Source organism: Toxorhynchites rutilus, chromosome 1 (assembly GCF_029784135.1).
Source record: "Toxorhynchites rutilus septentrionalis strain SRP chromosome 1, ASM2978413v1, whole genome shotgun sequence".
Taxonomy (NCBI): Eukaryota; Metazoa; Arthropoda; class Insecta; order Diptera; family Culicidae; genus Toxorhynchites; species Toxorhynchites rutilus.
Genome location: NC_073744.1, coordinates 93,521,557 through 93,543,587, shown reverse-complemented (window position 1 = coordinate 93,543,587; position 22,031 = coordinate 93,521,557). Strand labels below are relative to the sequence as shown.

Here is a 22,031-nt window from a genome sequence, read left to right as displayed (position 1 = left end):
GAGTAATCGGTTACATATTACTAACATAGTCTAAGCAAACATTGTCAAAATATTGAACTCCCGGCCCCGTTAGGCTGACGCCATATGAGCCTTAATAAAATATATATTTTGGATAAAAAAAAATAATTCGATCTATTGAGTGCATTTATTTAATTGATTATCAAATGAAACTAGAACTTATCATAGACTAATATATTAAAAAGAAATAATATAACTATAGTGTTGTTTTCAAAACAAAGGTAGTGGGTAAATCTAAAAACGAAAGAAGGTAAAGCAATTGTAAGTTTAGGCATAAATTAGAGTTTTTTTCACATTGGATATTAATAAGGACATCAAACAAACAAGTACCTTCTTGGGGTTGTGCATTAGATGACATAAATCATTATTCATACAACTTGATTCAAATGTTCATTCATTTGATTTGAGATGACTAGTTTGTTGTTACTAATTAGTTAATCATTTATTTCTTGAATGTTGGTTGGTTGGCCCCACAACATACATTCATATAGTACTATGACTAATCTGAAACTAAACCCTCATACTGTTGATTCAAGCTTGATTAAAATCCGAATTCACGAAACCAGTTGTATCTCGGGGTTGGGTGAAGATAACAAAAATTATGTCATATCAAAATACAAATAATTAATTGTTCTTTCAGAAAAATTATTGAGAAAATTAACCTTTTACAGCTTTGATGAATTTACGTACTTTTCTTCTGATACGTTCATCAAAGTTTGAACAAGTTGTTGATTAACCTCAGCGGCCATTTTATTCCACGATCACTTCACTTCGCCGGATGTTTCAGCAGGCACTCTCCTCCTATACTTTTCCGAGTCAATTGTCATGTTTGTGACGAGAACATTGATTATCTGTCCACAGCTGCAAGTTCCTTGCCAAATCAAGAACTTCCTGGCAGTGGTCTTAATGAAATTCAGACCTGGGAGCTGTCCAAAATCCATCCTCATGTACGGTTCGTTTGTGGCGATGTCGTAGTCCGAGAGTCCCGGGTTTGCGTTAATGATCCCAAATACCTTCAACCTCAGCTTCCGATCGTATGTTCCACTAAGATGCGTTCTCTGATCCATCGGAACAACAGTTGCACGTTCGCGAGAATGTTGTCGATTGAGCCACTTTCAACGATTTCGCTATGACCACGCCGAATTTTTAATGTAAGGGTCCAAAATCAAATTTCTTCTCTCGGTATCCAACCTGCACAACTTATTCTAAAGATAACGAATCAACTGAAATTTTCACCATCGAATGATACAGGTTATCTAAACAATTTTCTGTCAAAAAATTTGAGATACGCCTACTACGACCGCTGCTATAAAATTAATAGCGGATTGCGGATTCTAACTGAATCAAACCTCAAGGGTAAATGGATAAAATGACCGCTTGCACATTCAGTTGCAAAGCACGTAATGTAAAGAAATTTCATATGAAAGTCCTGATTATGGGCTAGGGTTTCAGACATGAGACTATAAACACTATGCGCAGTACACAGATAGTTTGTTTTTATGGGATTTCCAATGCTGTAATTGAAATTCGGGAGCCTATACCCACAAAAAGATCTTTGTTGAACTTGTGAGATTGTAAAATGTACGTTGCTAAATTTCATAGATTTTATTCAGTGCGTCTTGCATTCACTCACAACATCCGTGTCGTTAGCTTCACAAAGTTTTCTGTATGTTTATGAACCTCCCTTTCCGTACTAAAAATGCATCACATAGCGTATTTCATAAAAAAAATTCCCCTATTTCAAATCAATATAACTTTTGATACTATTGGTAAATTACGTAGCTTTGTTCACTAAAAAAAACCTAACTTTGATCTCACAGGAGCGCGTTCCTTTGCCACAATTGGATTGGTGTTGCCCGATATATAAACATCAACACTATCTAGTGCCAAATAACCGCGGATACTTTTTCAATGATTCCATATAAAAGCTTCTGTAATTTAGACTTCCAGTCTCGGAGGGGTCTGCGTAGCCCAAATGGCTGCGCGTCCGCTTACCAAGCGAACGATTGTGAGTTCAATTAGATCCCAAGTTAGGACCCTCCATTGATTGATTGGTCTTTTTCAAGGCTAGTGGCGAATGGATTTTGTAGGTTAAAGTAAATAGTATAGAAGTAAAGATCGATCAATCACGACTACTCCAAAATTCTCTAATATATTTTTGTTCAAAATAGAAACAAAATGGAATTTCTTGAAACTAAAGAATCGCACTATCGTCATACGTAGTTCGTCTTTGCTTTATGACGAAGAAATTGTTTCCATCTTGCACTTGCACACGCATTTACTCACTTACAACAAACTCAAGGCCTCCTAGTTAGCATCGAAGGCTCAACCATGTCATTAAATGTAGGTAAAACAATATGTCAAAATCACTGATCGGTCATTGCTTATGCAATGAACAAACGCGTTTACAAACCCAGATCGTATCCAGGTTACCCTCAAAATAATTGTTGATAGAACAGCTGCTGTCTCGCGCTTTACATTTGTTTGTTGATATTTTGAATATATAACCCATAGAACACTAGAATTCTAGTTCCCATAGGGAGACGGGTTCGAATATTGTGTCGGCTCTATCTCTGATGCATTAGCGCTCAGAAAATACCTCTTCTCCATTTGGGGTACCTTACAGGTCAATAAAATCCGAAACTGTTTTCTTCTAAAGTGAATGAATTGTGTTTTATGCTTAAGTATTATTCAATCCTCTTCCATTATAAAGTATTTGATACAAAACTTCGATGTAGTGATAAAGCCCTGCAAATTTGAAATCGATATGCTTTCAATCGGATATGTCTCAGAATCTACCTCTCTATGCAGAATAAAACGTTACTAGAAGAAAATGTTTTTTGCTTATTGCTTTTCGCTCCTGCAGATTCCCTGTCAAATCATCAGTCCTGGATTTACTTAGAAACCTTCATGACGTTCTGGCACAGTTTCCGGTCTACTGTACCGCTCGACGCCTTGGTTGACCCTTCCGGAAAACGGACAAGCGTTCTTTGAAATGTTTTAGCACTACTTAGATGACGATTTTGACCGTTTCCAACTCCTTTGTTAACATTGTACCCGACTATTTTTCTAACCTTCGAACAAAATTTACTCCTATAGGATCAACATGTATCATGAGACTGATGTATTTCCCTCCAATGCATTCCTACCAAGAACCGTCAATTCTGAATGCTGGAACAAATATAAAAAAGAAACCATCAAGGAAAAATATCCTCCATCATTAAACGTTGACCGATTGGACGCTCGAAATATCGGGTTGATGGGACATCTGTCAGAGAAAGGGGTCGATACATTCCAAAAAGGTGTTTTGGAGATTTTTCAGGGTGATACAAGTGTTCAAAACTTGGTTTAGTTATTTTTTGTAATACATTCAATGATAACAGCAACTTTTCGTTTTTTCCTGAGTCTATGTGCTCGATATGTAAAGTACTCTTTAAAATGCATCTTTTATGTAAATTATTTGATTTAATCTTATTGCAATAATTTGACCCATCGTCCAGTATTCCTAATCGGCCTGGGGACTGAAATATTGGCCGTTTGAAATCTTGTTTGGTCAAGATTGAATAGTGACAGCTTGTCGGGCCGTATCAGAAAAGAGAATAATCCTCATGTCGGTTCAGAAATGGCAGTAATTTCATTAATAATTAAGTATAATTCAGTATAAAGTTCAATACATTCATAAAAAAATAATCATTATTTTTCTGGCAACTAACTAGCTGGAAACAGTAGGGTATTTGATGTTGGTTTGCCCAGTCGAAAATCTGATCTTGGTTTGTTCACTTTTTTGAATGCTCTAGTTCAGTGCACATGTGTCAAATAAGGTATTCAAAAGTCTCCAAATAAAATTCTCTTTTTCACGATTTACAGTAGTGTTACATTTTATTTTTACGGATTCACATGTTTTAAAGGATTATAAAGTCCCCTTTCTGTTGGTCTATTTGAGCTAACTTTGAATCAACCACCAGATGTTTAATTGGTACGTATTCAGACCTTTATTGGATTTTAACACTTGCAAATATTGTAAACATCATGTTTGCATACCATTTCTATCAGATTTATATATCTAAATCATGTAATTAATGCATCTCGATGACCTCAATTCTCATGGTTTGTCCGATGCACTGATGTTGGTTTGCCCACATGATTACTATGGCAAGCGCTTGGCGCGCTGCAGTTTGTTTATGGTGTTTTTCGCGCGTAGTAGAAATAAAGTCTCTCTGTGTTGAGTGCTGTTCACCTTGAAAATATCCAGGAAAAGGCAATATTCTGAAAAAAAGCCTCAATTATGAATGGATCAATATGATGACAGTAAGCTCAAGCAATGAGAAATGCAACATCTGCTTGAAAATTCGAATTTCTTCAAAAAATTCGAATTTCTTCATTCAAAAATGGTGATTTCTAAAACCGAACAAACCATGATAATTTTTTGAACAAACCATGTTCAGAGGTTTAAAGAAAATCATTATAAAACCTAATAATTTGAATAATTTGAACGCCTTAGGGTATTATTAGCAACTAGAAACTTGGGGCTTTTCAACAAACTCAAACTCGTCTTGATTACATGTGATTTTCGTGAAGAAAAAAATCGATTTGCATTCACTAGTTGCATGAATACACCCAGAGTTGGACAAACATAGATCATCTGCCCTAAATGAAGTCAGTATTGTCTATATTGTAGCCTACCATACAAAATTCATTCTAACATCTACTAATTATATCTTTCGAATGTCTTTACAGGACGATGGTGTTCTAGGCGAGATTGGTCATCACCTCCAGATTCCCGAGTGGACGCTTCCAGGCGGGTGTTATATTCCTCAGTCTTCCTAGGTAGTCCCGGTGAGTGAATGTTTCTTCTTTTATTTTGATAAAACTACATATATCAGTGTTAATATATCCCAAATCTGTTTAATTTCGTAACCAGAGAATTATGATTTTAACCGTGCTGTTTTAAAAAAAATCGCATTATATTTTTATGCGTTAACATAACAACAAACCGTGGAAACACGAAGGACTGTTTACAAAGATGACTTTACTGATAAGACATCGGTCTGCGAAAGGAATAATACTACCTCAACCATCAGATATTAGCACTGCATCGATGGGAATCTTTGATCAAGCAAGAGCCGGCACGAAATGAGACGAATGGGGAGAAAAAAAAATTAAGCACTAGATGAGGGTCCAATCAGTTGCATCAAGTCGGGGTGATAAATGACATCGAGACGCAATGATACTTAAGACCAGCTGTATCTTATTCTACAAAATGAAAACAATCCTTGCACCACTGTCGGTACTACTACCAACGTCGAGAAGACCACTACCTCAGAAAGTCAGTGATACATGTTGGAATTAAGACGTGTACTCTCACGTACACATATATGGGAGATGGAACCTCCTCAATATCGGATGCTATATGCTAGAGGCATTGCCATAGAGATGCGGAGAGAAGCCGTCGTATAGTTGGCGAAGCTGCGTTAACTTGCGAGGCAGGAAATAACAACAGAAAAATGGAATTCACAGCTAAAGTTTGAGAACCAAAATGAAGTAGTAGATGATCGTTTGCCGAAAGAGATGAGTTCTGGAGACGTGTGAATGAGATATGCATATATACATATCAGCATCGTCACACTGTATAAATAATATGGTCACTATAGCAACGAAACATGAGATAACCATAAAAACACCCACTAACACCGAGTCGGTCGGTGGAGTGTAAGTCAAGTGTGGGGATGTTCAAGTACTATTCCGTCCATTGCACATGAATGTCTCCTATTTTTACAAAACATTTCAACATTCTCATTTTAAGGAAATAAATCATTTTCAACCAACCAACCTCCCTCAATAATGAATGGCTCTTATTTGCAATTTCATTTGATTAACGTTCTTCACAGACGAATTGAAGTTGACCTAATTACTATGTTAGTGATGCCGCTAACGCTGCGAGAGCAGCGCGCAGGGCATCCCTCGTGCGATTACTCCGTCTGCAGCAGCGGTGGTATCTATGGTAACACATCATTGCATTCAACACCAGCACCTTCGCCGTGAGACCAAACAGGTTTGAAGATTATTTTCGCATTCTACTTCTTCGTGCGAGCTGCGATTCTCCGCCAGAACCGAATTCTGCCATCGCTAAAGAGTGCGTCCATACTGCTGTTGCAAAATACCTAAATCCGTATGCATCCGATCGGACGAAGCGGCTCATCGCTGCTCCATTCACCTATGATGTTACTTCGTTTTGGACAGCCCTTGTTCAATCGAATAATTTGAGCCTGATCGGCTAGTGCTATACAATTCGGTTATTAATCGATAACTGGTGTGTATTCTAAAAGCGCCAAGTTCTATTCATTGGCATTACTACTAATCACATGAATAGTACATTTAATTACTATAATTAGAGGGATTCGCCCTATAATATAAAGAAGAATGTGAGCAGAGAAACGAGAATTACGAAAAAGGTAGAGAGAGACGAACAAAGTAAACTTTGCCTTTCCATATGACTCTTTTATTTTCAACATTTGAGCACAGCTCTTTTTTTTTCACGGCTACTCTGATGAATTATCTGGACAGCACACTCTTTCGCTCGCCACAGTGTCTGCTATTTTACCCAACTATTGGGAAGGATACAAAAAAGAACCATGGCTCTCTATCTATTGTGTAGAATTTATACGAGCTTGTTTATTTTTTCCTTAGCATGTAATTTCCTACACCATCATTAGATAATAGTAATTACAGTGTCTGTTTCGAGGTCTGAGTGAAGAAGCCTCAACCGATCCAGATTTCTGATGGAACATTCTGATTTATCTGCTGCTTTGAACCTTCCTTAATCGTGCTTGAATTGGTCGTTCAAATGAATGCAAAATCTTTCACAATTATCCAACTGTTTAGAGGTTGTTTGCATCGTCACTGATCTTTGGAAATGTATATTCGAGTTGCAAGTGAGGTTATTTCTTTACTCGACAAAGGAATTGCGGTTTTTCTTTTTCGAGCAAACAAATGTCTTCGGGTGGGTCTTACCGTCAACACTCAATGTTGATTAGCTGTGGCTTCTATCTCATGAACCGATTAGCTAGTGAATAACGCAGACTGTTCTCCTAAGCCATAATACAAGACAGAAGACCACCAATCAATTGAGAACCTCTTCACTTTCGGTTTGTCTCATGCGGATGCAATTGAGAATGATATCAGTTCATTGAATTGATCCCATTGGTTTCACTTTGGTTTTCTTGTTCTTTTCATACTCTTCTGTCTCGCTGGTGGTCATCGTGTGCCAAAAATGAAATATTTTAAGCGCGTCTGTGATAAAAACCAGATAAACATTCATTCAATTTCAATTAAAGAAAAGATATATGGCCTAAAATAACAATTTATTTGGTTAGAAGAAGTGAGAGACATAGACGCTCAAAGAAGGGCACTTTTAACAATGTGGAGAGCTCGTTTATAGTGTGTAAAACTTATCTACTCTCTCTCTCTCGCTCTTCAAAGGCAAGGATATTGAGTCGAGTGTGTATGGCACTGCATTGAATCAATCCAATCTTACACCGCGCCGCTTGATCATCTCGTTCTGAGCGGTGAGAGAGCAGACCCTTCCCTATTGAAGGGGAAAAAAGGTGCCAACAATTTTGCTCACCAGAATTTATAGCGTTTTGATAAACAGAAATAAATCATGTGCCAATATTTATACGTTTTGATTTATTGCGAGAAAACTGGTTATAATATGTTTTTAATATTCTCTTCCCGTTTTCCGTTGGCAAGTGTAGTTGAGTGGTTCCGTAATAGATTAGACTAGAGTGTATAGGAAAGTATCATCTAATTGTCGTACAAACAACACGGCTGCACTGCACGAGTTTATCTCGAAATTCGGTACATCAAATTTTACTACTTGATTAAAAGACTCACTCATGCAGCATATAACCCTTTCGTTACGCGCGTCGTCTATAGGCGACATCCGCGCGACGAGCCCTGTGTACGAACGTCGTTTTTAGACGACATGAAATTCATACTGCTTTTAGATCACAGCAGCGCGATGTGCATACTTTTCGGCGCAGTGCTCCGTACAGGGATAGCACTTCGGCGGAGCACACTGCCGTAATGAAAGGGTTCAAGGAATAAGAGTGTCAATCGCGATTCGATTCGAATGTAATTTTTGATTCATGATTCAACCCCCTAAAGTCAAAAAACGACTTTCTTATATGAAAACAAAAATATATTAATTAACTTAATTCGTTTCTTTTCCACAAGGTGGCTAGGGGTGCTGTAGAAAGTCGACGGCGACAGCTGATTTTTGTTGAACCCTGAAGTGTCGACATTTGTCCCCCTAATATTGCTTACAATCTTAGGCTAGGCGCAAATTGACAAGCATATAGCGCTCGTAAGCGAACGCGAGACTACCAACACGACTCATACGTGCCACAAACGTAGCGTGGTGGAGCGCATATTGAGTAGCAGTTTGGTGTAAATGACATGCCACTCGCATACAATGACTGATTAACACAGAGTTGCGCGATATATTTATTTACTAACACAATCACCCGACCAGTCAGCCATACAGTGTCAAACCCACGGCGCTATATGATTGTTCACCAACACAACTACCACAACCGGCATGACCAGCACGAGAAACTGTGGTTCAGCCACAGCGTCGCGCGAGTCGTGTCTCACAAGCGCTCCACAATCTCGCGTCATCTGGCCAATTTGCGCCGTTCTATCTGTTTTCATTAGCCACATAAACAGGCGCTATATCGCGCCAAGTTACTCGCGCTATATGCGTCTCAATTTGCGCCTTGCCTTGAGGTTTTGCACAACAAGTTCAAATTTTACTGCGTTAAAAATGTCGAATTTGAACAATCGCAAACAAGTACAATTTGCGGAAAGTTTTGATTTTCGGTTTGCATTGGAAAAAAAGTGTAGAGTTTGAGTGACACCACCATGCACCATCGGATAGATTTTGTAGGGAATAGTTTGGGCGATTTAAAAATTGGTTTGGGCGAGTTAAAAATTGGTGGATTCTAGTTTTAAAGGCAAATAGTCTGGGTCAACCGAAAAAATTTGAAGACGAAGAATTGGAGACATTTTTCGATCAAGATTCGTGTCAAACGCGAACAAAGCTTGCAGAATAACTGGGAGTTACTCGACGAGCTATTTATAAGCGACTCAAGCCGCAGGATACATCAAAAAGAAAGAAAATTGTGTTCCATACGAATTGTTGTCGAACGGCGAATTTGCATGTCCGAAATGTTGCTTCAACGGCAACATAATCAGTACCGTCATCCGGGGGCAAATTGATCACCGGGATGAAATTGATCAAACGTATTGCTAAAAACAAACATAAATTTTCAGAGGTGTGATGCCATTTAATTTTTTTTTAATCTGACATGTTCAATAATCATCTGAAGGTTCTTTTCGTTAATGGCTCTCAACGAATCATTTATCAAATTGAATGAAAATCAATTTTTCTGAATAGCATTTTCATTTCCATTTTTAGCTATGGGAAAGAAACATATTTCCAACACATCAAAGCAATATTTATAAACACTAATCATATGAATTCACTTCTAAGTTATACTTGATGAGTTGAATAAGTAATCAAATACTTGTAATTACTATTCAAACAAGTGAGAAAAAAACTATTTTATAAAAAAGCACCACAAATAACCAGAACCGAATCATCATTAGGATAACCCGAATGGTCTCCGAGTGACCTGCAGATTAGTGTCTAAATCGAGGTATGGAAAGGCATGACCATATCTTTAGGTGGATGAAATCAGGTTTTTGTATGCTTAATTCCTTGAATTATCATTTAAATGACTGTAGGTGAAGAAATAATTCATTTTCTATGCATTTTTATGCATATGACGCTAGAAAATCCTGAAAAAAAACATAGATTGATCAATTTCACCCCGAAGCTACATTTTGAAATTTTCCACTAAAAATTTTCCAAATTAACTTAATGTTTTTTTTAACAAATCTTTCCATAACGTTTTGTGGTCTTAGCATCAATACTGATTTAAACATAATTAGGTATAAATCTTACAAAAAAAAATCATAAATATTCACATTTTTCTGGAAATAGTGATCAATTTGCCCCCGGTTTACGGTACTAATTTTGAAATAGCAGAAACTTTGGCATTCTGTTGATTTTTTTTCCCGCTCAATTGATTCGATCTTCCGTCACCCAGTATGTCATGGGATAGTTGTAAGATTCATATTTTTACCCGATCGAAGTAGGCCACGAGAAAAGAATATAAAAAAAGTTTAATAACCACATCATTCCTTCTAATCGCCATAAAGCGTATGTTTAATGCGCGTATACATCGGCGTAACAAATCGCGGCTTTCTACGATCACTAAGCTTTGAGCGTGATCGTCGATTATCTTCAGCGTTTTTATATTTCTTCTCGCGCTAGCCTCCATTTCTTGGTCCAGCGTTTTTCGTGTGCTCGTTAGTTGGAAGAATGCGATCAATGGTGGTGCAAATTTAATTTGTATAGAGATCGACAAAAACAAGGATGTAATGATAGAGTGAAGGAAGACAAAACAAAAAAAAAAACAACAAACCCCGAGAGCTATACCCATGGTTCACATTGTTCGCGCATCAAAAGTATTGCATCGCGGCAGACATTGGGTCGTTAAGTGGTTTAATTTTACGATCGTAAATGGCTGCGGCCGGAACGCGACGCGATGTGGCACACTGATGGCGGTGGTATCTACTTTTCCTGGTTTTACCACCTGCCACCAGCTCCACAATCTGTGTATCAGCGTGTGCCCGGCTATGGCCAGAAAATTGAATTTAAAGCTCGTGAAAAGCGAAGCTGAAAGCGCTATATATGTGTAATGACTCTCCTCCACCTTCCACCACCTTACAAGCAGGTATCCATTAAATGAAAGAGGTTTTGGTGCGCCGCTATGGCATTGTATTCGGTTCTTCAGTACGGGCTTTTTGTTCTTATGTTCTGTTCAATGATCTACTTTTCGGATGAAACCAGCTCACAAAGCTGGCATTTCACAACAGTAGAAATTTCGGACAACAAAAAAAAAACGAATGTCTTAATGTGAACTCAAATTTTCAAAATGGACTTCATAGTTGCGACATCGAGAATGCATTTGATAATGTTGGCTATTATTATTACGTAGTTTGAGTAGTTCTGAATTCGCAAAATGAGTAGAACTTCATTAAAATTCTATTCCATTTCAGTTTCGAGTGGAGTGATTCCTGCTAACTCGCCTAACAAGATATATAGCCGATGGCAAATAACAAGATACTCGTATAAAAATAATACAGCTAGGCACTGAAGCAAATTTTGCCATTTCAGTATTTTTACAGCATCCTGTCGTACGCTTTAACCCATATCCTCGCATAAATAAGCATGCACGTTGGCAGGAGAGCACAGCGTCGGCGGACTGAAATGAACGATAGAGAAAATTGGGGTGGTATATGTTTTGTTGTAGCCCGGTATAACCCAAACAGAGCGAAGAATACTGTTTATGTCACTTGCAGACATTGTCTGTAGCTGACATGTTATTGAGGGTGGCTGGGGCTCGACTTGTCTTTTATATATGTATTAATCGTTTCTTTCCAAATTTGTGCACACTTTTAATGAAGCCGCCTCGATTAAAGCGAAGTGTACTTTAATGCTAGCTGGTTGCTTTATTTTTTTCTACAGATAGGTTCAATAAAAAGCGTATGTTCTGGGTAGATTACGCAGCATTGGTATAATTTTGAATACTTTCCTTCTATAATTATTCCTGCGATATGCAACTTATTGCGAAAAACACTCTATTCGTAATGTTATGCAACTTATAAAAATCAAACTATTCTTAAACTAGTCTTCGTTCACAAATCACAATGCTTCGGTCCCAGGTATTTGGAGATGTATTGAACTTTGCTAAGCCATCAGTTCAATTATGCGGAATGAAGAGCAAACAACTCGTAAGTCCAAAATATTTACAACTGCTAATTAATGATTATGTACCGCGCTCTCAAATCACTATGACAAAAAAAATAGAACATAAAAATTGCTGCCATTTATTTGTTTCTATGAGTTGGAATATTCAAAAACTTAATTGGATTAACCTAAAACTGCAAGGAATCCCAGTAGGCATATGTTCATTTGTTTCCATCAAAACATCACCGAAACAAGCGCGTCGCGAATTCGGGACATTGAAGCTGAGTTTGACAGCCAGTTTATATGAAGCAAGGTAAACAAAACGCAAAGCAGAAAGTGGTGGATTTTAACGAATATTTTGAAAATGAAAGAATAAAGCTCTGCAGAGCTCATTAGATTGAAATATATAAACTAGAACATCTTTTTATTGTTGTAGAATATGACGCTTTCTCTGCGGCGGGTAAAACATCCCCAGGGACAAACTCATCAATGAAAATCAAATTATTCGTATCAAATGTAATGAAAAGTGTTTGTACAAGTGGTAAAAAAAATCTTTAGTGAAAATTGAGTCCAACAATGATTTTTTTCGCGTTTTCTCATGAGCCATATATTACTTCTCATTAAATGTTAGGTTTTTATTATTCTAAACACTAGAATACATATTATTTGAACTGTTTGTTTCTAAAAAATACGAATTACCCAAATTACAATATTTATTCGAATCTAGTTCGATCACAAAAGGTTAATGAACAAAGCCCGAGTCACAAAAACGTTTGCTCTTTTTATAGGAGAAACGTTTGACAGCATGGGGAAAAAAGCTGCAAGAGATTTTTTTCAAGCAAAATGCACTTGAAAAATAGATACGATTGAGTCCGCATGACCCAGGTATGAATAAAGTGCGCTACACATACAACGTCCCGTCACCGTGAAGTAACGTAAAGCAATGAAATGTCAAATATTCTCCCATGGAAATCGTATGGTAGCATTCACATACACCATCACCGGCAACTTTGACGTCGGCAAAATAAGTCCAAGAGAATAGTTGACGGGACGGTGACGCTGTATATGTAGCGCACTCAATTCGTTTTGCAAAAAAATACTAATCATTGGTAATATTAAACTTTTTTTTTATTCTTTATTATAGAGATTTTCAGCCGTAGGCTGGTTTATCTCTTTACATATTTACAAAAAAAAACTCATCATATATACTAACTTTTCGGGAGAGTATATGATCAGCGATTATGATGAGCACGAGGAATCGATCTGTTAACACAAACGAGAGCGTGGAGTGTAAGCCAGAATAACATCGGTGGATGAACTCGGTGCATTCATAATGAATTCTACCAAATGTTTACAGCGGCGTGCAATCTGGAATAAGGTTGTACTCACTCCACATTGTTTACCAAATTTTTACCAAATATTATATATATGTATATATATATATATATATATATGTGTATATATATATACATATATATATATATATATATATATATATATATATATATATATATATATATATATATATATATATATAATATATATATATATATATATATATATTTTTTTATCCATACTATATATTTTATTAAGGCTCATATGGCGTCAGCCTAACGGGGCCGGGAGTTCAATATTTTGACAATGTTTGCTTAGACTATGTTAGTAATATGTAACCGATTACTCGCGGTTGACTCGAGGTTAGTATTACAAGTGTTCTCATAATTGGTATGTCGCAGTCTTCGATGCTCTGTACGTGTGCCCGACACGGGATACTTCCTATTGGGATGCAGCTGACCATTAATCAGCAACGCCCCCCTTGTCTGTACCCCATATCTAGCGTGGTGCGTCTTTCTCGACTCGAGGAATCCAGGATAGAATAGTCACTAGCCGGCGCAATCATCAGCTCGTGTAGAGTTGTCATGAGCGGTACAACCTTTGGCTCTTGTTGAATAGTCAGTGGACTGCACAACCTTCGGCCCGTGCATCTGTAAAGAGTGTGTGTCGGATAGGAGGGATATGAAACGGGGACACAACGAAGGAAACATCATTAAACGTTGACATCGGCTTTTCTGAGGAACAGGTATAGATGAAGCAGAAGATCAGGATCCCGGCTACCTAAGATATCCCGGACGGGGATATCCGATTGTCTGCCTTGTGCTCTCAGAGCTCTAGAGAGCTGAGAGCGAGCAGCATGGAACCGGATACACGACCAGACAACATGCTCGATGTCGTGGTAGCCATCGCCACAATCACAAAGATTGTTTGCTGCGAGCCCAATGCGATAGAGATGCGCGTTTAGGTTGTAGTGATTGGACATAAGCCGAGATATCACGCGAATGAAATCACGACCTACATTCAATCCCTTGAACCATGCACTCATATATATATATATATATATATATATATATATATATATATATATATATATATATATATATATATATATATATATATATATATATATATATATATATATATATATATATATATATATATACATATATATATATATATATATATATATATATATATATATATATATATATATATATATATATATATATATATATATATATGAAAGTTCTTTATTTAATAACCTTTAATAACTCTCTGTAACACTGTGCTTCAAGGCCTTCAAGGCCATTGTTTTGCGAAATACGACAAATCTGAATTAGAACAAACGATCGGATATTCCTAATATTTAATGAATGAATATGTTCAATGCGATTAATGCAAAACATTTTCATATATAGCTCACCGAACACTCCGTCAAGTTGTTCATCGCCCTCATTTCACTCAGCCAAGTTTCTGGTTATTGTGGGAAACAATCGCCTGATGCCAAGCGCGATCAGATGGTGAGTTTCGATAACAGAGATACGGAAACGGCATCATAGAAATTAATGAATATTAGAAGAGAAAACGGAGAAACAACTGATGATGATATGAAGATGAGCGCAAGAGAGTCTAACCGTAGCCGAAAAATAAAAAGCGCCCGATCGAGGAGAAATATCTGTATCTAAATGTATGTTGAAATATTAATCCCTTTTTTTTCGAATAATCAAGAAAGAGTCCCGAAAATGGTTCAAGCTGGTTCTGAGTGTGAAGTCGCCCTGCGAACGCAGTAGAGATAGGAACAAACGAACGAGAATGAATAAGAATGATGCTGATGTGAGACTCGGACCGCTGGATGGATTTCTAAATGTTGAGAGTTGACCCAAGGGCACCGTTAGCTTCAAGTCAGACATATATGTAATCACATCATTTCACAATCCTGTTCACATTTCGAACTCAAGACACGCCTGACACACAGTCGCTAAGAAGCTAAACCTGGAGCGAAGAAACTCGAAATTTACTGATGCGCTGAATCCCTGGCTTGATTTTCCGTCTGATTTGAATACATATTTGTTCGAATCCATTTAATTAAAAGAGAGGAAAAAAAGATACGTTATCCAATCTCTATATATCTACGTATATGGCACAAAAATATATCAAAATAAGTTGAATTGAGAAACTCTACTTAATTATTAAGAATATCAAGTCAAAGCAGCCAAAGGCACTGGTTAAACAAGTTTTTTTTTCCTTCAGAACGATAGCCCCCATCATGACAACGGTCATGCGGCGATCGTTGGAAATAAAATCTGTGATCTTTGCTGGGGTAGGTTTTTTATTCATTTAGTATTTCTTTTCTCCCTCGTCTTCGACGTTTCGAAGGAATGTGTCTGACTGGCGCAAATCATCAGTGCCTTCTTTCCACGGAACCATCGTTGAATTGAAACAGTTCAAATCCATGCACTTGCACCATGGCGATTAAATACGTTGTGATGTGTATAGCCTTACTACAATCTAATTGATGCACGAATCGTCAGACACACAAGAGTGCAACGACTGAGAAGGCACCTATTCAATTAGGAATTGTTCCTCTCTCTCTGGTTGCGATGGGGAATCTAGTCAAATAAGCAACAAAAGTTGAATAGACGAGATATGGATGTTCGCACAGAAATAAGCAAGATCCCAATCTCATGTAATATATCGCACGGTTGTAGATGAGTTTGTTTTTATTTCCTATTCTACCTGCTCTGTTGTTGCTGTTGTTACTGCTGCTCAAAAACGTTACTTTGCTCCGCCTCAAATTTTCCAAGCTTAACCACTTGATGAAACAATCTTTTGATGACTAATAGCCAGCGTTCGCGTTCCTAAGTCAGCTTTCCGCCTTCTTTCACATTCGCTTTTTTACGATCAATTAAATGCTATTTGATAGATCGTAAATTATGCGGGAGATACTATTTATAATTAAACGTTTTAAATAAATGCCAAGTATAACAAAGTGTGTAACATTCTTGAAAAAACACGAACGACGTATTTCATCATACCCCACATAAACCTTACGGTGTAACTTTTATTACCCTTTACGGTTAATGGGACCGCCGAGGAAAATTTTCATTACACCTCATCCAAACTATGCTTTTCGTCGAACAGTGCCATGATGGCTTATAGAATTTTTTTTCCAGTATTGAACAAAATTCAATGAAGTCCCAAGTGGAATGAGAAAATAAATTTTTGCAAAAGTGAAAAGATTATAGTAGTTTTTTTTCACAATTGTTTATTTTATTTAGGCCCATAAGCATTTTAGCTGAAACAGAGCCGGTATTTTTTTAGACATGAGCGTATTCCTTCTGTACTTTCATTGTTCAGCAGATCGGACAGCGGAGACAGTTGATATGATCCTTGTTGTGTTATTAATAGCACAACAACCTGATGTTTTCTTTTTGCAAGCAGAGCTTCCCCAATAACAGAGTTTGCATAATGATTGTTGCGTGGACGTAGTTATTCCATAACAACACAAAGACGGACCCTGAATTTTGAACTCACGATCGATCGCTTAGTAAGCGAACGCTCAAACAATGTGGATACGAAGGCTTTTATCCAGGACATTGCTTTGAGTAGCTTCAAATAACCGTTCAAAATATCAACTGACAAATGTGAAACACAATACAGCAGCTTTTCTGCCATCGAATGTTTGCAGGGTTACTTAGATGTGATCTGTGTTTGTAAACACATGTGTTCGTTACTCTAGCAATGGCCTATTAACGATTTTGACATATCGTTTTACGATACCTCATTGCCTTGGATGAGCTGTGCTGAAAGTTTTGCCTTGATCTGGTCAGCTATAGTATTCTTCAACTGAACACTTCAGTGCAGAGATGCCAACCTTCCTGATTTTTCAGGATTTCCCAGACTTTTTAGCATGCTCCCTGATATCCTGACGAATACTCAATTTATCCTAATTTTTCTGAAATGATCCTGATTTTTGTACTCTTTACATTGTTCGTAAAATATACATACTGGTTTCCATGCCAAAGTTTTCTGTCATGATAGTTCTTCGGTTCGCACTTGTATATATCTTACATTAAGTTAAACTGTGTACTTAACTTTTTTTTCTCTACCCTCAATTGTTTCGTGGCTTCCCAAAGCAGTGCTAGAATATTTCATGAAACCAGATTGTCTGACGAATTTATGAAATTACAACGAGATTTAGTTTGAGGAACAACATTGCTTTATTGAGGATAATGTGTATGTAGATGTATCCCCAGAGTTATTAATGTAGGAATACGTTTCAGAGTGTAATGTAACTCAAGAGAAAATTCTACAGTCAATATAAAAAGATTTTTTGTATAATTTGTTCGTCTGATTCAAAGTAGAATAAACTTTAATGATGGGACTCTGGTAAATATATCTATAACCGTACTAAATATCATAAAAATTAGGAACCAGCCTTCTACTGCTGATATGCTTTTCTCATTTGTTGAATAAAGATATATTCGAAAGCATGGATAATGAATTCAGTGAAATTTGAATACTTGTTTCTCTGCAATTGACTGTAGTGATGCTGTAGGTTTTTCGGGAAAAAATAAACGATCAAAAAGTCAGGCTAAACACTAGCATTTCCGCTTATGCGAGGATTTATACCATGCTTATTAATTATTTTACATATCCGGTCTTCGCCCGAAGGAAGAATTACTCTGTTTCTGGTGAGATTTGGAATGGATTCTGTATTATGAGCAACTACCAAGCAACCTGTTTCTCCCTTGTATGGCTCGCAGCATTTTTCGACGAGGAAGCAAACATGCTCTGGGAGGATAGAATACTTAAGCTGTGTGAAAGATGGCGAAAGATTGTGAAACAAAACTATGAATATAAAATTAAATTATGATGATTTGATTGAAAATGATGTTTTTGTTTTCCCAAAAATCGATATTAACTTTTCGGGCAACCCAATATGAGCTATCCTGATTTATCCTGATGTTTATTTTCATTCTTCCTGATATTTTCAAATTATAGTTGCCAACTCTGCTTCAGTGTCAAATCAATTCGCATGATTTTATACATTTTTTTCGAGCAACGTGTCTTGCCGATTGACTAGTGGCGAAAGATCTGGATTTTCATCAAACACTCAATCGCGTAAAGCTCGATGGTAGGACGAGGTGATTGCGACCCAACATTCATGAAACGCATTTTTTAGTCTATTAGAATCAAACCAATGTGTGATAAATGATCATTGCAGACAACAGTATTCTTTTGCGCTTTTGACCTCAAACTTAATTGAAGGAATAGCTCACTCCCCCTGAAATACTACAGAGTGACCCGTAGTAGTATGCCTTTTTCCAAATTTCCTTTTCTCGAAGCCGCGGATGACTACCGAGAGAGAGTACAGAAACAAAGGACAAAGCTTAAGTCATTTAGAAATTGGGCATTCTGTTTCGGCGATAGCGGTGCTCCCTGTGGTCGGATATGCTGACAGCGTTTTGTTATAGTTCTGCTCAGCCTACTTTGAATTGTGCACAGTCTTCTCCAAAATCTATCAGCGTTAACTCCGGACCTCTCAAAATTACTGGTTTATCCTAAAAATACTGTGACGCGAGAGATTGAAAAGTACAAGGCAACTCTCACGACTGCCCACAAAGTGTCGCAGATACCAAGGTCATATCCTTGATTGTCAATTGCGGTTGGAAGTCCTTTGAAAGTGGTCGAGTCTGATCTCAACATCTCGGATTTCGGTGAATCCGGGAAGGCTACATGCGGTACCAAACATGTGGATAACCCAACCGAAGCCTCAAGTGGACAGTGGACAGAATCCGGGCTCGAAAGCTGTACGACCAGGTACTGACATAATGCAATGGATGGACGGTGAAATTTATGCGGTTTCAACCAAATCCCGGGGATTGAATTCTACAAGGATCCTGCTCGCGAAAGGTGCTTAACAGGTTCAAATTTGATAATAAGTAGGGTGGATCAATATTCTTTTCGAAGAAATCCACTTTGTCTCGATACAACTGTAGTGCTTCTCCGCAGTAGGGACAGCTTACCAAATCAGGCTAAAACTTTACAGGTCCATTGTGAGCGTGAATGTATAAAATTTTGAGACACTCCTGCTTGTACATTTTGGAATCCATAGTGCTGTTTGTCACAAAAATCTGAGCTTTATGTCCGCCGTTGCAAATATCTTGCCAGATTATAAGCTTTTTGCGAATTTATTATCAAAAACGAATTTGAACTTGCTAGGGATATCATCTCGGTGGCTTTGTAGAATTTTTATCAGAGAAGCTGCCCATAATCTATCTTCCCGTACGTTTCGTCGTCCTTCGTCCTTTCGAATCCTTCTGACGGTACTTTGGCTAGCATTGAATTCCTTCGCAATATCATAATCCAACAGAACTGGGTTTGTCCTAATCATTCTCAACACCTTCAAATGCAGCTCCCGGTCCTTAGTTCCACTACGATGCTTGCTATGATCCTATGATCGATAGTATGTCGCTCATCGAAACGTTTGAGAAAGCTGCACACGGTCGATTGAGCCAATTTTAAAACGACTTCGCGTATTCGAACCTGGATTTCCGTAGTAAGTATCCAATATTCATTCGGTTCGCGGCTTTCATCAAGTAAAACTTGTTTGAATCAAAATGACTCGTGACACACTTTTTAGCACTGAAAGAGGGAACATTCCATAATCAACTGCTGTCAACACATTCCAGATGGATTTAATAATATAGTTCCGTAGTGCTACGTCGAAAATGCGGTCGTGTCCTGGACAAAACCCCTCACACTTTTTTAAAAAATCGCAATGTTCATTTAGTAATTAAAAATGAAAAAAAGAGAAATGTGTCATCTGATATCAACGCCTACTGTTTCTTTTCATCACTTTCAATTAATTCGTCAGTTATTTCCTACAAACATAGATTACTGGCTTAAAAATCGTTATTCGGTTCTAAGTGTCAGATCACAATATATCTCATCAGATGTGTGAGGCTATCTGCAGGTTTAAAACTTCACAATGATTTCACACATTTGTCGTTCGTACACAGATAAATCTACTTTATGCCAATTATACACGCAAAATTTTACGACTAGACAGCGCATGTTGACATTCGCCGTTGTCACATTCACTTATTAATACGTACACTGAACAAACAGACACTAATAAGTGCCCAGGGTAATCGAAAGACGCGCTCGAGGTGTACAATCATCTTCATCCTCTGCAGTGGAGGTAGTGAAATGAATGCAACAAGCAAGAATTAAAAAAAAGGAAATGGGGTAAATACTCATCTACTTCAGCATGTTTATTTATTTGCTTTAGAAAACACGAAAGAGCGAGGTACAATGGCTGGTAATAAGAATTGCAACTGCACACCGACGGACGCCTACGCACAGTTTGTGTTGAATCTCTGTGGATGTCTGTCTGAAAGGCGAAGTGAAGGTGTTTCGCCTGCACTCTCTCGGGCGGCCGGTCTGCATTCTGATTTTCACACTTCAAAATTCAATTTCAACGAGTCCAGTTCGTATGAATATTCATGGCATAAAAGTACGTAGGTACTTTGCCCATGTTGGTTCGATATATAAATACAATTAATTAAGGATAATTATCATTCTGTTGGCTGGAACTGCCAAAGAGCTGAAGAAGACATTATATGACTTGAAATGTGTAAATTTCTTCAGGAAAATGTTTCGTTAAGACACATTTTCTGCATGCGTTTGCGTAGTGTTCAATTTTTGCAGAACATTTTCCCTGAGACTAATTTATCAATTTCTCGTTCACGTAAGATTTGACAAATAGCTCTCGAGTGTGGATAAACGTCAAGCAGCTAAGCAAGGCGTTAATGGTTCGGAGGATTGCACTGAAGGCAACAATTCAACACCCGCTCTTCGAGCGCCAACTTGATGTGATGACTTTATTATAATTATATGGGATGTTAAATTTGTGATAAATTTACACTCGTCTCACTTTGACTTTTTTTTTTAATTGCTAGCACTGTGGGATTGTATATTCTTCTCAACTTGCAGGGCTATCATAAATAAATTTTACAACTACAACTGTAAGAAACCATCAACTACTGCACTTTATTTCGCCACCGTCATCTTTTGGGGAGAGATACGTGGCGATTATCTTTCGCTCACTTGCTGTCTCTTTCGTACTCACTCGTGTGGAGGTCTTTGGTGGCCCTTCCCATGCGAGAAGCTCTTGTGTGCCATACAAAGTCCGTTAATTCGGGTTGCTACGATGGAAAATGTGTATCCCAGTCAAGTACATAAATCAAAATGAAATTAAAAAGACCAATCTCGTACGCGCTGACAAAAACAAGAAGGCTGGTGCATGTTTAAACATTAGTAATATTTATCATCGTTACACTGGCTGATTTATGTCAATAAACTTCAAGAAGTTAAATATTACGATAATCAGTAATGAAAATAAACGTTTAGAGATAAGCGGTAAGAATTGCTACTTCTAACTTTCAGCACAGCCAATAGAGCGCGATGTGCTCAGCGCTAAGCAGGTTTAGAATTCATTTGAGCTTCACAGAAAACTGGTAAATGTTGTTTGAATTTGTTTCATCGTTTTTTTTCCTCTCAATGTATTTTCACGTAGAAATAGCTTGGCACTCCGATGCAGTCTATATTGGCAATTGACTAGCTACCAGTGTGCGCCGTTTCCCACCCGTTGTTTTTAATAAAGGCCCTGAGGATCGCCTTCGCCAGATATGTGATAATAAAGAAAAATGACTACTTAAAAGATTATTTATTATTTTTTTCCACTTAATTATTATTTTATTCCACAGAAATTTTATCCACGACCACTATCTAA

General features: G+C 37.5%; 1 protein-coding gene across 2 annotated transcripts in view; it reads left to right on the top strand.

The window, feature by feature from the left end:
- Positions 1-22,031, top strand: part of LOC129765862 (homeobox protein homothorax-like) — a 191,980-nt gene that overhangs the window by 43,271 nt on the left and 126,678 nt on the right. For both annotated transcript variants that reach the window (XM_055766309.1, XM_055766303.1), the window contains exon 2: positions 4,756-4,854. In XM_055766309.1, the coding sequence (XP_055622284.1) occupies positions 4,756-4,854 (99 nt within the window). The remainder of the gene's footprint in view (positions 1-4,755; positions 4,855-22,031) is intronic.